This window comes from Capra hircus, unplaced genomic scaffold (genome assembly GCF_001704415.2).
Source record: "Capra hircus breed San Clemente unplaced genomic scaffold, ASM170441v1, whole genome shotgun sequence".
Lineage (NCBI taxonomy): Eukaryota > Metazoa > Chordata > Mammalia > Artiodactyla > Bovidae > Capra > Capra hircus.
The window spans coordinates 73,032-90,235 of NW_017189740.1; the positions used below are offsets into that span (position 1 = coordinate 73,032).

The 17,204-nt window shown below is 50.6% G+C and overlaps 1 protein-coding gene across 8 annotated transcripts in view; it reads right to left on the minus strand.

Moving 5' to 3' along the window:
- The window catches only part of ZNF185 (zinc finger protein 185 (LIM domain)), a 65,271-nt gene that overhangs the window by 26,654 nt on the left and 21,413 nt on the right, over positions 1-17,204 (minus strand). For all 8 annotated transcript variants that reach the window (XM_018044712.1, XM_018044715.1, XM_018044714.1 and 5 more), the window contains 5 exons: positions 13,951-14,037; positions 10,720-10,824; positions 8,808-8,906; positions 6,360-6,455; positions 5,481-5,570 (listed from right to left, as the gene is read on the minus strand). In XM_018044712.1, the coding sequence (XP_017900201.1) occupies positions 5,481-5,570; positions 6,360-6,455; positions 8,808-8,906; positions 10,720-10,824; positions 13,951-14,037 (477 nt within the window). The remainder of the gene's footprint in view (positions 1-5,480; positions 5,571-6,359; positions 6,456-8,807; positions 8,907-10,719; positions 10,825-13,950; positions 14,038-17,204) is intronic.

The window sequence follows — 17,204 nt, forward strand, 5'->3', positions numbered from 1 at the left end:
GAAGTTAATTGCATAGTAGGCAGACTCACTGCCTTCAAGCTGGAATAACAAGAGGAGCGGAACTCATAACTTTTGGAAAGTATGCTCTTCTCCAATAGTGCCACTCCCTTAGCCAGAAGAAAACCCTGACACACTCATCCCATTATGACATATAGGCTTGAGTCAATGACAAACCAAAAAGGCCTAAAGAGCATGTTTCCTGACTCTGGAAGCCCTGAGCTAGCTTTCAGTTCAGTTTAGTTCAGTCTCAGTCGTGTCTGACTCTTTGTGACCCATGGACTGCAACACACCAGGCTTCCCTGTTTATCACCAACTCCCAGAGCTTGCTCAAACTCATGTCCACCAAGTTGATGATGCCATCCAACCATATCATCCTCTGCCATCCCCTTCTCCTCCTGCCTTCAATCTTTCCCAGCATCAGGGTCTTTTCAAATGAGTCAGTTCTTCACATCAGATGGCCAAAGTATTGGAGCCTCAGTTTCAGCATCAGTCCTTCCAGTGAATATTCAGGACTGATTTCCTTCAGGATTGACTGGTTTGATCTCCTTGCAGTCCAAGGGACTCTCAAGAGTCTTCTCCAACACCACAGTTCAAAAGCATCAATTCTTCAGCACTCAGCTTTCTTTATAGTCCAACTCATATCCATACACGACTACTGGAAAAACCATAGCTTTGACTAGAAGGACCTTTGTCAGCAAAGTAATGTCTCTCGTTTTTAATATGCTGTCTAGGTTGGTCTTAGTTTTTTTTCCAAGGACCAAGCCTCTTTTCATTTCATGGCTGCAGTCACCATCTGCAGTGATTTTGGAGGCCAAAAAACAGTGTCTCATTGTTTCCCCATCCATTTGCCATGAAGTGATGGGACCAGATACCATGATCTTAATTTTTTGAATGTTGAGTTTTAAGCCAGCTTTTTCACTCTCCTCTTTCACTTTCATCAAGAGGCTCTTTAGTTCTTAGTATTCTTGCCTTGAGAACCCCATGAGCTAACTTTACTTAATCAGAGTCCTGTACCAACCCATGGCTCCAGTAGAATTATGATAATAGAAATTATCCTCACCAAGTTTGTGAATAAAGCCAAGATTCTCAGCAAAGAGCAATTTGAATGTCCACTGTGACACAGGGACAAGTAGATGAATAAAGCTGCTTTGCCCTAGGCCTCAGAGCAGAGTCACTACAATTATAGAAGGTATAACCCACCTGACCCATGAAAAATAAATTTTAGTAAAACAGTCACAAGAAGTCTTGCTGAGCAATGTAACAACCGAGAAGTCCTCCTGGCCCCTAATGAACTGCCTAGAAGTCAAGTGTTTAGAGATAGGAAAGGTATTATAATACTTCTGGCTGTAACTAGATCAAAAATCTGGAAGCCTAGTCCAGCTACTGCCAATCGTGGACACAGTCATATTCTTTACATGGAAGACAACAGCTCCTTCCACTCTTGTGGTACCTCCATTAGACTCTTCCAGTGATTGACAGCAGTTGTCCACAGTGAATACATGTGTTTAAAGTTCACCTGTTCCTAATGCAGAGAGAACATAAACCTGAAAGGCTCAGACTTGCAACACACAGGAAAACAGCATATGCTTTAAATGTAAAGTCTAATGACAAAAATTTACTGAAGAAGGGGTGATTGACTCTGTGTCTTATTAAATTAAGTCAAGCCAATAAACCTGGAAAAGAGGAACAGAGGCCAGCATTCCTCATGTCCTTAAATAGTTCTGGTGGAAAGAGGTATTCCTCTGGGGCTGGTTATTTAGCTTTAACTTTTAATAAAACGAGACTCCAACATGTATGTAGTACTTTGTGCCAGGAAATGACCTGCACACAAAACCATTTAACCCTCACAACAGCCCTGCGTGGTAGGATGTATTTTTGCCACTATTCTACAGGTAAGGAAACTGAAGCACAGAGATGAGTAAGATACCCAAGGCCACACAGCAAGTAAGGGACAGAGCTTACATTAGAGCCCGGGCACAGGAGTACGTACATACTCATTACACTATACCACCTCTTCCTGTACCTGTCATGTACCGTGATGAAGAAAAACCAAAGTCAGATTAGCGCAGTTCAACTTTGGGACAAAGGCACTGCTGTGCGCATCGGACCACCCAACCTGTTCACCTCCCTCCTAGACCTCTTGATAATGACGTCCTCTCCTCAGGGAGCCCCAGCACCCTGAGTTGGCAAGTCCGCCCAGGGTCCCTCGGGGTTGAAGAGTCGAGCCGCCCTCCCCTCGTGTCCATGGGTCCTGGCCGCGGCCAGCTCTGAAGACCAGCGTCTGGCGTCCAGAGATCACCAGAGCAGCTCGCCAAACAGCCCCTTTGGATCTTTGCGGGCACCCAGCTCCCTTCCTCTCTCCCGCCTCCGCCTGCACTGTGGTGACGGTGCTGGGTCAACTCCATGCGGGTGGGACCGCCCAGATCCTCCAGCCCATCGCGGGATGGGGAGCGAGAGCCCAAAGCGCCAAGATGGGCGGCCAGACAGAATTGTTATCTTCGCGCGCCATCTGGCGGCGTTTCCAGGAACCGCCCGCAAGGCTTCTCTCGCCCAGGGTAGCCATTTCGAAGTGCGGACTGTCTCATTTCCCGATAAGCACCGCGACGCGAGCACACGGCCGCAGGAAATGGCGGCGCGCGCAGGCGCACAGGAACTGGACGTATACGTTCACCTCCCCCCTACACCCCCGCGGGGCACCCAGGCGCAGGCGCACACAGGAAGGCCTCTCGCTGGCCTAGAGCCAAAGGTGTGCAGGTCTGCGCATGTGCAGGCGCATACGTTCTGTGCTCACTGCTCAGATACCTGCAGCTAAGGTGGGGGAGTCTGCGCGCCGTAAAAAACTTTCCAGCCCCTATCTTCTGACTTTCCATAGAGATCAGCTTTAGGACAGCGTTTGTCAACCTCGCCATTATTGAAATTTTGGGCTGGATAACTGTGATGGGAGCTGTCCTGTGCACTGTCAGCCATTGGGCAGCATCCCTGGTCTCCACCTACTACTTGCTAGTAACACCCTTTCCCATTTGTAGCCATCAACAGTGTCTCCAAACATTGCCAAGCGACTCGGGGGTTGGAGGTGGGGGAGATGTCCCGTGTTCGGAACGGCTACCCTAGAACAATAAAGTCTAAATCTCTGCATGGGTTCTGGATACTTAAAAAAAAAAAAAAAAACTTCACAGGTGGTTATCAAGTGCAGCCAGATTTGTGAAACACTGATCAATAAAGTTTGTTTTGATTTTGCAAACTTTTAAGCAGAGTAAAGTAGTTGCAAACCTGGGCTCTAGAGTTAGCCATGTGAAAGTGTTAGTCACTCCGTCATGTCTGACTCTTTGCGACCCCATGGACTATAGCCTGCCAGGCTCTTCTGTCCGTGAATTTCTCCAGGCAAGATACTGGAATGGGTTGCCATTCCCTCCTCCAGGGTATCTTCCAGACCCAAGAATTGAACCTGGGTCTCCTGCATTGCAGGCAGATTCTTTACACTGAGCCACAAGGGAAGCCCAGAGTTAGCCATATCTGAGCTCTATCTCTAGCTCTGCTCTTCACAGGAGCCCTCTGTTTCCTCCACTGTCAAATTGCATAGCAAGAAGCAAGATCCTTCTCTAGGTTTGAGGAATATTACATAAGATAATGGATAATTCAAGCTGATGTCTAAACCCCACCCCAGACATGTGCCACTGTGGCCCAGGAGAGCTCACCAATATGCTACAAAATAACCACACTTTTCCAGCTCTAGCACATGTGCCCTAGGCAGACAGTCCATACAAAACCCACAGGGGCTTTTTCAATTCCCGCACATGTGCCCTTGATGTGCAGGTGTGTCCTCAAGTAACCTAAGGGATCCAGGAGTCCATTGAGGGTTCATAAATATTGTATACATACATACATCTATACATACATACCTACATCTATCTATACATACATACATGATTATAACAGACTGAATTATGGGAAAGAATGTGTGATAGAGCCTGCTGTTATGCAACTTCCAACTGTCAATCAAAGCTGTCAGTCCATGCTGGCCTAGGTGAATATGTAAAAGCCCTCTCTCTTGAAAAACCCCTGTACTTCATCATTCTGTTGCCAGTGCCTCTCTTGGCTTGGCCCATGTTTCAGTTGAGGTGTACTTTCTGTTTTTTTTTTTCCTTAATAAACTTTCTTTTGCCATGGGTAAGACCTCAGATTCTTCTTTGGTTCCTTACCAAGAACCGAGCCCCACAGGAAGGTCCTCTTTAACCCTCCCCAAATCTGGTAACAGGTGTCAGTTTTTGTTTTCACTCTGTTAACTTTCAGTGCAATTCAAAACATTAAAAAGTCACATAATAGGTCCTCATACCTTAGAGATCTGTTACCCACCCAAGCCCCAGCATTGTGGTTTATGTAGGGGTCACAAATGTAAAAAAAAAAAATGTAGCTGTAATGAGGTGTGGCATTGCAGGAATTCACTCACTTTTTAAACACCTAAATCAGACCACATCCCTCTCTGGCTTAAAAATTGAAATAAGATGCAGTCTCCCTCTCATGCCTTACCAGGGCCCAGTTTCATCTGTGATCCCCCTCACCAGGTTGGCTCCAGCTACTCGATGCTTTGGAACCTGCTAAGTGTGTTCCCACCTCAGAGTTTTTTAGTTTATGTTTCCCCATCTCCAGTTCTTTTCTCCTTGCTCTTCCTAGAGTTGTTGGTTCCTTCTCCTCCTTAGAGGAGCTCTCCTGAGTCATCGCTCCACTCCACTCATCTAAGTAGTACCCTCCTTGCCACCATTACTCTCTTATCTTAGCAACCTTGTTATTTCTTTCAGAGCACTGTTCTTCCCAGGAGTCACAGAGATGTGACTTCTAGTCCTTTGTTCTTCATTATAATTAGGTGCAAAGCTCACGATTGTGGGGAGGACCGTATGAGAAACTAAGTACAGGTCTGTGCACACATGAGGTTCCCCAAAGTGAAGTGGCTGTTGTGATTATTAATGATATCTGGTAATAAAGGCCAGTCAGCCCATGCCTACTGTGATAAGCCTGTTCCACACTCAGCTACATACAGTGCCAAGTAAATACCAGGTTGTTTGGAGTCTTATGTATATACTGTTACCTTTGCTTGGAGGATTCCTATTCACCTTTCAAAATTCAGCTCAAAATCACCTGTTGCACAAGGCTGTGTTCGGCCCCACTTCCCCTATTCCAGTCTGGGCTGGGTTTTGTCTGTGTGCTCCAACCTCCAGAACAGGGCAGGTGCCGTCCAAGTGGGTGCTGATTGAAAGAGTGGGTGACTTCCTGATTATGGAGGACTTTCTGGCTAGATGCAACAAGGTGTACTGGGAGGCTCTGTGGCCTTGGAGGCACAGGCCAGAGGTTTGTAGCTGGAGCTTCAGCCCTCGCCACATCCCTTTGGCTAGTAGGCATCACTGATCTCACCTTCCCAGCCAAGGGCTAGTGCATACCAGAGCTGTGTCTCTCCACCACAGAAGCACTGTTGGCTGATGCCTTACCCCTTTGGATTTGTCTCCGTATCCTCCAGGTCTGCCAGGCTGTTGCTCTTCCTGTTGGCTAGGATAGCAGAGGCCGAAATGGCATCAGAGCTGAGGGAGGAAGCACACAGGCCTGCTGAAGCCTCAGACCAAAGAAGACTGGGGGCCCGGGTCTTCCCTTTCCTGGCTGGATTCTCACAGGAAAGGGGGACCTACGTGTGCCAATAAAGGCTGCTGTGAGTAAGAGCATCCTGTGAGCCCTGGCTGTGGCCTTAACACTGCAGTTCAAGACTAAGCACTGGTCATGACCAGCTTGGAATCCCTAGGGAAGTGTCCTGCTAGTTTTGGGTTCCAGCATCTTTGCATGACTTACATTTTCTAGGGCTCTGTGGAAATCCAGAAAGATCTTTACTTACTAAATGCTCCACAAATCCATAGTAAAATGGCTTCTCTCCACTGGTGGATTGGTAGATCAAATAGGGCAGAGAAGGGTGCAGCCTGGGAATGTACAACCTCTTCCCATTGCACTTTTGCACCTCCCCAGCCACCTCCAAAGGCTCCTTAGGACTGAGCCCTCTACTGGCTGTCCCTGGGATTCTTCCCCTTGACTACTCCAGAGCAGGGTCTCTTTCTAACCTCCACCTTCCAATGTGTTCTTCTTTGCCACCTCAACTTGAGTCCCTGTGGCTATGTGCTAAGTTGTCTGGGTCACCTGACTTATCACCTGTACCTCCTCTCCCACTGCCCCCGGTGGGTGGGCTATGTCAGGGCCTCTTCTAGGCTTCCCTGTCCTGTGGTGATTGCCTGATGTGAAGATGTCATAGAGCTGAGAAGTGCGAGGGGAAACCTGAGGTGCCAGAGGCAAAGAGGTTGATCATTGGGCAGTTGGCCCACCCTTACCTGGTGGTTGCTGGTGCAGGCTTGCAAGGTTGTGAGTTGGCACTGGGCACCTCCTGATCATCCAGGAGAGGGGTGAAGCCAGCAGGTGAACACGGCCTGTGGAAGGAGGCCAAGCCTGGTCTTGGTTCAGGACTTTGTGTCTTTATGTCTACTTCCCCCAAGAGAGTGGCTTCTGAAATGGGGTGATAACTGTGTCTGCCTCATACGTTTTCTGAGAACAGCATGTGTGCAAGTATGCTAAGTTGCCCAGTCATGTCTGACTCTTTGTGACCCCATGAGCTGCAGCACGCCAAGCCTCCCTCGGTTCAGTTCAGGTCACTCACTCAGTCGTGTCTGACTCTCTGTGACCCCATGGACTGCAGCACACCAGGCTTCCCTGTCCATCACCAACTCCTGGAGCTTGCTCAAACTCATGTCCATCAAGTAGGTGATGCCATCCAACCATCTGTCATCCCCTTCTCCTGCCTTCACTCTTTCCCAGCATCACCCTATCCCTCACCATCTACTGAAGTTTGCCCAATTTCATGTCCATTGCATTGGTGATGCCATCCAGCCATCTCATCTTCTGATGCCCTCTTCTTCTGCCCTCAATGTTTCTCCTTCTGTCCTCAATCTTTCCCAGCATCAGGCTCTTTTCTAATGAGTTGGCTGTTCACATCAGGTGACAAAAATACTGGAGCTTCGGCTTCAGCATCAGTCTGGGCCCTAACACATGCTAAAATGCTCTTGTGATTATTACTGGGCCCTGTGGCTATTTGTAGAAGCAGCAACCGTTTGCAGTCTGTTTGTGCCCATCAATCTGATACAGATTCAGTGGGTGCTGTCTTATGCAGCCTTCCCAGGTATAGGTTGAGTTCTCTCTCTCTGCATGAATCACAGCACTCCGCAAAGTCAGGGCTCATGGAGCACCTGGTCACCTGTACTAGCCTGCACACTCTACCTTGTGTTTATTTCCAAACCCACCATAATCAGTAAACTCAGGAAAATGAATGGAAAAGGAGAGTGCTTTTTTGTTCATGACAAACAACTTTTTCTTTGGAAAGATTATAAAAGCAAGTCTCTTAACAGTCATTGTCAAAATTTATAACTATAGAAAAGACAGTGTAAAACACTGCATTAAAAGTCATAAAAATCTAGAAGATTCTTCAGATAATTCTGCAAGTTAATATGAGCTTCAGCTTCATTTTAAGGAAACTGAAAACAGAAATCAACGACTTCAATTTATCACTGGGCATGCGCAAGAAGGATGATCTGGATAAATATCCAAAGATGAAGTAATCAAGAACCAAGTCCAGTAATGTTGGACCAGAGAATGGAGTCAATCTGCAGGACCATGCTGGCCAGCACCGTGATACTGGCTGTGGGTGTGGGGCTCTTGCACAGCCCTCCCCACTAGGGGAAGCTCAGAGAACCAAGGCCCTGGCCCTGTGGGATTTCCTGGCACCAGAAGCCCCAGCCTGCCACCCTCTTCCCAGGTGGTCTTGTGCTCCTGATTTGGAAGTGGGGGTCAGGGTTCAGGCATCAGTTGCAAACTAGTAACCATAGGGAGGGCAACAGCTCCTGGTGGGCTCGGACAAGTAGGGGCAGCTGAGAGGGCCAGTTGGGAAAGCAGAGGAGTCCCTCCTCAGACAGACTGCTGTAGGGCAGGGGTGCTGGCTGGAAAGTGCTTTAGTGGCTCTCTGCAGGCATCACTTTCGCAATTCCTCTGTGGCCATCTGCTCTGAACCATGAGGGCTGTAGTACAGCTTGGAGCTGAACTATCTCTGCCAACATCTGCACACCTGGACTTTTCCCCCCAGCAAGAGTTATGCTTGGTTTGGAACCACCTGGGGACAGGTGGAACCTTGCCACTCCACAAATCACCTGAGAAAATGGGCCCTGACTCCATCCAAGTACAAGAAGTCAGAGCCCAGGTGGATACACTTGTCTCCCACTTTTTCTCTCTGGGCCACTGCTCTTCCATTCACTGAACCTGAGAGCAGAGCTGGCCAGAGGAGAAAGGTGGGGGCAGGGAGGAGGCTTTGGGGCTTCTGGAAGGGAAGGGAAAAAGCAGAGATGAAGGACTTCCTTCTAGCTTACCCTTAGAGCTCAGCCAAGAAGCAAGAAGGCAGTTGATTCACCCATCGTTCTCTCCTTCCCACAGATCAACCTAGCTCCCCATGTCTACTTTGTGCCTACTTGGGAGGAACTTGAGAGCCAGTGGAAGAGAGTAGGAGAAGAAGCAAGATTCAAAGAGAGGTAAATCTCGAGAGTGGAAAGTCCAGGGACAAAGGATGTGGTGGCGGTGGGAGTACTGGAGATGGGAGAAGCATTGGGCAGGACCATGGAAAATGAGCAGTGCTCCGCCTGCAGCAACCCAAGCAGCTGTGGAGGCTTGACCCTGGACTGTCACCAGGAACATGAAAGAATCAGCAACTTGGGGCCACTGGCCTCCCCAGGGTAGCTCACCTTCCTCTCCCAGAGCTGACATCTGCTGCAACCAAGTCTTCATCTGGGGCACCCATGGCTTCCGATCCCATGTTGCCATCACTTGACTGTGCAATTGATCTGGATGGGAAAATAAACATTCGCTGATTTACTGGGTCTTGATTTAATGTAATTTAATGTAAATTTGATTTGATGTCATTTAATTCAGTTCAGTTCAGTTGCTCAGTTGTGTCCAACTCATTGCCACCCCATGAACTGCAGCACGCCAGGCCTCCCTGTCCATCACCAACTCCCAGAGTCCACCCAAACCCATGTCCATTGAATTGGTGATGCCATCCTACCATCTCATCCTCTGTCCCCTTCTCTTCCTGCCCTCAATCTTTCCTAACATTCAGGGTGTTTTCCAACGAGTCAGCTCTTCGCATCAGGTGGACAAAGTATTGGACTTTCAGCTTCAACATCAGTTCTTCCAATGAACACCCAGGACTGATCTCCTTTAGGATGGACTGGTTGGATCTCCTTATAGTTCAAGGGACTCTCAAGAGTTTTCTCCAACACCACAGTTCAAAAGCATCAATTCTTTGGTGCTCAGCTTTCTTTATAGTCCAACTCTCACATCCATACATGACCACTGGAAAAATGGGCTTTAATTTTACTCAAATTAACATAAATTAATTTAATTTAATGTGCTTCCCTTGTGGCTCAGCTGGTCAAGAATCTACCTGCAATGCAGGAGACCTGGGTTCAATCCCTGGGTTGGGAAGATTCCCTGGAGAAGGGAAAGGATACCCACTCCAGTATTCTGGCCTGGAGAATTTCATGGACTATATAGTCCATGGGGTTGCAAAGAGTCAGACATGACTGAGTGACCTTCACTTTCAGGCATCCTGAGAGCAGTCCTCAAGGACCAGAAGCCCAGGCCTTCAGTTGCCACGCTGTACTGTTTCAACAGAAACCAGGATGATACCAGCACTATTTTAGCTTTCATCCCAAACTTGATGGGCTGGGAGCCAAGAAACAGAGCAAGGGGGCACCATGGGAGGTGGGTGGGGGGATGACCAACAGAAAACAGGGCAAAATGGTTGGGGCCACTAATAAACCACAGAGCTCAGGGCTGAGGTTCCACAATAAGAAGACGATGGCAGGTGGACAAGCCTGTAGGCTCTTCTCCATTACTAGCTACCAGCTTCTCACTGAGGACGTGCCCAGCTCTCAGTCCCTGCCCACCACACCCAGGCTCCCCTGGTCGGGCTTCAGGGAGAGGTGAGTTGGATGGTTGCATGATGCTGGGCACAACCAGCCCCTCTGGACTCATCATTCCCTGCTATCATTCTGCCTCCCATCCTTGCACCCCTCCTACATCTCCCTTTGTCCACAGGCCATCCTGGAAGTCCCTGTGAGGTGCTCTGCAAGGGCCCACACATCCTTTGATCACTGACTTCCCTAAACCTCCAGCTCAGTGGCCTTGCTTGCCATGGCTGTCCACAGGGTTGCTTTCCATAGAGTAAAGGCACAATGAGGTTGGGCTGAGGGCTGGGGTTGGGGTGGCCTGGCCTACAGTTTTGTCCTCCTCTAGAGTTTTGTCCCAGAGAAGGCAATGGCACCCCACTCCAGTACTCTTGCCTGGAAAATCCCATGGGTGGAGGAGCTTGGTAGGCTGCAGTCCATGGGGTCGCTCAGAGTCGGACATGACTGAGTGACTTAGCAGCAGCAGCAGAGTTTTGTCCAAGTGGCTCCCTGAGGGATCTTGGCAGAGGCCAAACTTTCTCCAGGCCTTACGCATTCCTTCATTCATTCTTTCAACAGATATTCATTGTGGACCTGCACCCCAGACACTGGGGACACAGTGAGGAATGGAACAGCCCTGGTTCCAGCTCCATCCACTGACCTTGGATGGGGGGCCACATGGGCTCTGGTCCCTGCACTGAGTTACCTTTCAGAGTCTGCATCAGGGCTCCTGAAGGCTCCTTCACTAGTCAAGTTTCTCTTGGGCTCTCTGGGGTGAGGGACCTCTTTGTCTTTGGAACCTGAGGAAGACCTATAGTGGAAAGAAGCAGAAGTTAAGCACCCACACTTAAGTTGGGGCAGCTACCTCCTCCCCAAATGCTAACTTTCTCCAAAGAGCTTAAATCCTGATGTTGCAGGATTGGCTCATTGTCAAAATCTACTAACAACTACTATTGATTGACTGTCAGACCCCATTCTCATGACTGCGTGCATTAGCTCTTCACATCAACCCCACAACATGGTCACTGTTCTTATCCATGCCCACTTTCCAGATGAGCAAAATGAGGCACAGAGGACCTGGAGTGACTCGTCCCACATTCCACAAGTAACAAGAGGAAGAGCTGAGATTTGAACCCAAGCAGTCTGGCTTCTTCAGAGTTTTGGACTATAGTCTTCTTTGGGGTAAAATTGATCCTACCCTCTTGATTCAAACTCCCTGTATTCTCTCTGAGGTCATCAGGGAGTCTCATGGTGCCAGCTCCAACAGAAACACTCCCATCATTGTGACCATTCAGGACCACTGACCCAGTGGGTACCTTCCACCTTTTCTCCCCCATCCACCCATCATGACTGTGTCACTGCTTCCTACTTGCCTTGCCACACCTTCCTTATCTCTTCCACCTATTTCTCCTCTTCTGCCCCTTAAATGTTGGTGTTTCTGGCATTCCTCACCATCTGCATGCTTTGCCACTGACCTTGGTCACCTCCTCTGCTCCCATGGTGTCAACTGTCATTCTGAAGCCAATGACATCTGCCTTTTCCCACTTCTCCATATACTCACTACTTCCTGGACTGGCCCTCAGGAAGCTCACCTTCAACATGGCCAGAACTGACCACCCTCCCCAGCTGCCTCCAGGGGAATGACCAGGCAGCCACCACCTCCACAATGTGGTCTGTGCTCAGTTTGCTGGCTCCTCTCTCCTCGAGCCCCTTGACATTGTACCCCATGTAAACATAAAACTTGAACCCCATTATTTCCACTCTCATCCCTCTGCATACAACATGGAAATCTCTTGAGCCCTGACCTCTCTCTGAAAGTTCAACCACAAACTCTGAAAGGCCTCCTAGTAAGGTCATCATAAATAGTAATTTGTAAAGTACTAAGTATAGCATCCTACCCTGCCCTCTACCCCTAGCCCCACTACTGTAGTGAGTTATGGAGCAAAAAGTGTGGGGTGGGAGTCAGGCAGGCTAGGTGGGAATTGTGGATCTGCCTGCTCTTGACCATGGGACTTAGCAGTTACTGAACCATTCAGGGTCTCAGTTTTCTCATCTGTAAAATGGACACAGTGATTGCATCTACATCCTGCATGGGGATGTGGGCTGTTTAGGGCAGGGCAGGGCTTAGTGAATTCGATTAAGAGTTTTCCCTCTTTCTTCCTTTTCTCCAACTTGATTTTCTGTTGGAAAGTGGGAGAGGGCACTCCAGGGGATCTCAGTGGGCTGTTATAGCTTTGTCACTTTCAGACAAAATGCCAGAGGCCTTATGGGGCACACAGTGCAGACCTTCCTCAGGCACAGCCTGGCTTCCTCCTGTGTCTCTCAGGGTCACTTTGCCCTTGTTTCCCAGGTACTGGTCACCTTAAGGAAACCAGTGAAGCAGCTTCCAGTGTTGCCATATTAAAGACATTGTCACACTGGGTGATTCTCAATTATTCCAGCAATAAATGCTACTGTGGTCCTGTTCTGGGACAGGCTCTGGGCTCTCCAGGAACTTGGAGTTCTTGGGGCAGAGCCATCTGTGTATGGACAATCGTGACTTTGTGTAGAAGACTCTCTGTGTGAGCTCAGCATGGAAAGCCCTTCACAGAAAGACACACAGGTGAAGGAGGTGCAGCAGATGGGAGGCTGAACAATGCAAATGGGAAGGGCATCCCCAGCAGAGCCTACAACCTGCACAGCCAAGTGGGGCTGGGGAAGGCTGGAGGGCAAGATCCAGGGAGGAAGGTATATAAAGGGAGCCAGGAGCGGGTGAATGGGCCCCATCAGGCAAAGTAGAGTTCAGGCTGCAGAGCCTAAAAGGAAGGGGGTGCTGCAGGGGTTTTCCCAGGCCTGGCAGAGGACTACTGCTGCCCTTTAGAAATGGCACCCAGGTAGAAATATGAAGATTCTGGGATGAGGTGAGTGATAGAGGAGGCCTGGCCCCAGGGAAGGGAGTAGGGACAGAAATATCTCTAAAACGAATGGACAGGACTCAGTGCCTGACTGGGCCTGGGGTGTAGAGAGGAAGGAGCCAAGGAAGAGAGTCAAGGGACCCACAGATCCATCAGGAGTCATTTTGGATGTCAGTTCCTCCAGGAAGCCTTCGTTAACCACCCCCACCACCATGAGGGTGAGAGGCCCTTGCTTGGAGCTCCCACTGCCCCAAGGATTAGCCTGGGTGTCCAGTCTGGCATCACTCTCCAGACTCTGGCCTCATTAGATGGGGTCCCAATCTGTCTGCTTCATTGCAGCCTCCCAGGTGCTGGCATGGAGGCAGGTGAGTAGCTAAATGAGCAGGAGTCAAAGTGCCGCAGAGAAGCGCAGAAGTCTCCCTCCCTCCGCAGGTCTCTCCTCCCTGCTCAGATTTCCAATTGCTCCCACCTCAGCTTTGCTGGACCCATCCCCCCATCCCCCAAGCCCTGCCTGCATGTTACCTGACTGTCTGCCCCCTACCTCCAAGTAAGCCTGAGTCCACTGTGCTCCCTGCTGGTTGTCCACCTCCCTGAACCGCCCTACTCCTGAACTGTTGAGGCTGATCCAGTGACCCTGCCCCATTCCTGGTGGCCCCAGTCACACACAACTGCCTTAGTGGCCTGGGGACAGGGGTGGGGCTCCACAAAGCCCAGATTCCCACCCAGTACAGCTGGCTGCTCCCATCCTCAGGGCCCAGCTGGGTGAGCCATCACTTCCAGGGGCTCCTGGCACATGGCTAGGTCGGCATCTCAGGCCTGACCACACATGTGTCTGTGTCTGCCTCCCCCCACCAGGCAGACAGTCAGCAACTCCAGACAGGGGGTCCCCAGGGCTATGGAACCAAGTGCTGGCTCCCAGGAGTTCTGGAGGGAAATGGGATGGGGCAAAGAATCCAGGTTGCTCATTTCTCCCACCAACAAGCCCACAAACCTCATCACTTGCAGCCTGGCCCTGCTGCTCCCATCTCTAGAATCATGTGTACCTCATTCCTTCCAGGTGTGGGGCCACCAGGTGGAGTCCTGCTCCGAGTGTTGTGATCTGCAGGCGGACAGTCTCCTCACCTCTTGCACTGCAGCCAAAAGAGAGGTAGAGAGTTGCTGGTAAGAAAGGCCTCCCCTTCTCCATCTGTGCTGGGGGTCCCAGGCTGTCCTCTCTCAGGAGCGTCCTGGCTAGTGTAGTGGGACACCCAGACCTTGCCCCTCCCTTTTTTTCTCTTGTCTCCTCCTTAGACTTGAGTCTTCTTGGTGCTGCAGCTGAGCTTGGGCCACTGGCCTCTATGTCCCAGAGGAAGGGGACCAAAGGACCTCTTAGCAGTCTCGTATTCTTGATCCCAGCCTCCTTCAGACACAGTGAGGGGCCTTCTGGGTACAGAGGTGAGCCCTGTCGGTGGCCGCACTGCAGCATCCAAAGTGGCAATTTGTTAGTTCATGGGCTGATGGGAACACATGGTGAGCGAGATGCCCAGGAAACCTACACACCAAATCTGGAGTGACAGCCAGTGAAAGGGGAGACTCAGGGCTTGAAGGTCAGAGAGCAGGTGCCCATGAGCAGCAGCCCAGGCAGGATCAGACATTCTCAGCCCTCAGGAGGTCCCTTTGAGTGTTCCCTTGCTTAGAGCCTGGTTGAGAGTGACTGCACACAGCCCTCCAATTCCACTGGATTTTGTGTCCCCATTGCAGGGCCTGACACCCAGGAGGATCTGGCTGTGTTGAGGGTTAGGGCTGGAGAGAATCTAGAACATTCTGGCTTTGTGGGGTTCCCCTTCACTCCAAACCACCTATTAGGTCCACATTACAGCCACTCACTCCTTCCTTTGGTTGTCCCTGGCCACTGGGGTACAGGTAGGGGTGAGTCCCAGGCCTGCCCTGGGGAACAGGGGATGAGGGCCAAGCGGCATGGGCGCTGACACAAGTAACCTGTAGGGCCATGCCCAAATCAAGCCCCAAAGGCACCTGGAAAGTTCCATGGAGGAGTAGCTCAGCCCAAACTCACTGGAGGGAGACAGAGGGAGAAGGGAGGAGGTAGAGGCCAGCAGGGCTCTTAAAGACAGAGACCAGATCGACTGTGGCAAAGAAAGTCCACAAGATGTGCTTGAGGTGAGGGTGGGGCCTTGACATGATCAGGCACATCAGAAAGGACACTCGGGGATCCCAGCAGGAGGAGGGGCGCGTGGGGGGCAGGATGGAGACAGGGAGCCCCTGGAGGGCAGGTCAGTGAACTGCTCATCTCTGTACCTTCTGGGCACTGAGATGACGAGAGGAAATGGAAGGGCTCTGGCGGACAGGGCTTCTCTACACATGAAAGCCCAGAGGGGGCCTGGTGCACATGGGTAGCTCTGATCTCAGCCCATCTCCATTCGTGATGACCATGAAGACAGCCTGTTGTTCCTTTGTGCCGGGGAGCAAGGACACGTTCCACTTGGGGATGTCACAGGCAAGTAAAGCATACCTTCTCCCTGGCATTTCTAGTTCTGTCAGACAGGAAACAGGAACCAAGCGCTGCCTCAGCTGGTGCCTCTTCCTCAACGCTTGCCTCCGGAGCGATTTTGACTTAAAGGCTCAGCCCCCATGGATCCTACTGTGAGTGGCATTGTGTCCATCTTAAAAGATGTGCTAAAGCCCCTGGTATCTGTGAATGTGACCTTATTTGGAAACAGTGTCTTTGCAGAGGTAAATATTTACGATGAGATTGTATTGGAGTAGAGCAGGTGCCTTACAGAAAGGGGACAAATACACAAACGGAAGACAGCCATGTGATGGCAGAAGCAGAGGTCGGAGTGATGCATCTACACGCTAAGAGGTGCCAAGGACTGAAGCTGAGAGAAAGGCCTGGAACAGACTCTACTCCAGAGCCTTCGGAGGAGCACATAGCCCTGCTGACACCTGCCTTGATTTAGGACTTCTGGCCTCTAGAACTCTGAAAGCATCCATTTCTGTTGTTTAATCCACCCAGTTTCTGGAACCCTTTCAGGGAAGCCCCAGCAATTTCACACAGGGGCCTTCCAGCCTCTCCTCCTCTGCAGCCAGCAGCCTCACCCCTCTCCAGACCCTCAACCACCCACAGCTCTAGTTCAATCTGAAGTGGTTGGCCAGGTTGAGAGCTGCTGGAGGCCAGAAGCTCTTATCCAGTGAGGCCACAGCTGCAGGTGGGAATGCAAGTGGCCTGTGCCAAAGGACTCATCCAGCTAAAAGAGGGAGAGAATTCAGGGAGGGAGGACAGAGGAGCTCCTTCTCGGCTGCCCATGGTGGCATTTCCCTCTGACACCAATAGAGGGCAATATTGGCCTTTTCATCTGATGATGGACTTCCCTGGTGGCTCAGACAGGTCTGCCTACAATGCAGGAGAGCCGGTTCAATCCCTGGGTCAGGAAGATCCCCTGGAGACAGAAATGGCAACCCACTCCCATACTCTTGCCTGGAGAATTCCATGGAAAGAGGAGCCTGGCGGGCTACAGTCCATGGGGTTGCAAAGAGTCGGACACGACTGAGCGACTTCACTTTCTTTCACTGTCTTTTTCTGCAGCTCAAGAAGCACACAACCGTACCAGCACCAAGGCACTGCACAAAGGACCTCACGCGCATTATCCCATCTGGTCTTTTGGACAGCCTCTGGAGATAGGTATCACTGCTCCCTATTGCTCCCTATTTTACATATGAGGACCCTGAGGCACAGAGAGGTAAAGGGGCTTACTCAAGGCTACACAGCCCATAGAGGGCAATGCAAGGGTTTTGCCTTGTACCAGAAGCTGTGCTCTTACTGACGGCTCCTTAGTTCCTCTGCCAGGCAGCATGCTGGGGCCCAGACTTACCTGATCAGGTGAAGCAGAGAGGCAAGAAAGCTTGAGCCGTGCTGTGATGGGGGCAGCAGCCAGGCCTGGGGCTCTCACACAGGCTAGTGTCAATGAGAGGGGGTATCCGAGAATGTGCACTTTGGAAGATGGGCAGGAGTTATCCTTCACATCAAGAGTGGGGAAATGAGATGAACCCAAGAAACTAGGCCACATGGTGCATGGAGGCAGGGCCACTGCCACAGGTGGGCTGTTGAGGTGGGGAGGGAAAGGGACGGAAGAGATGATGGAGATGGGAGCTCAGATTTGGACACTTGGTACTGAGGGGCCTTTGGGGCACCCAGGCAGGTCAGGGGTCCAGAGTGGGATGGGGCATCCTGCTGTGGCACTCTTTTTGTTCCCCTGTAGGGTTTGGCGCTTGAGACAGGGGTGCCCCTCCTAGTTGGCCA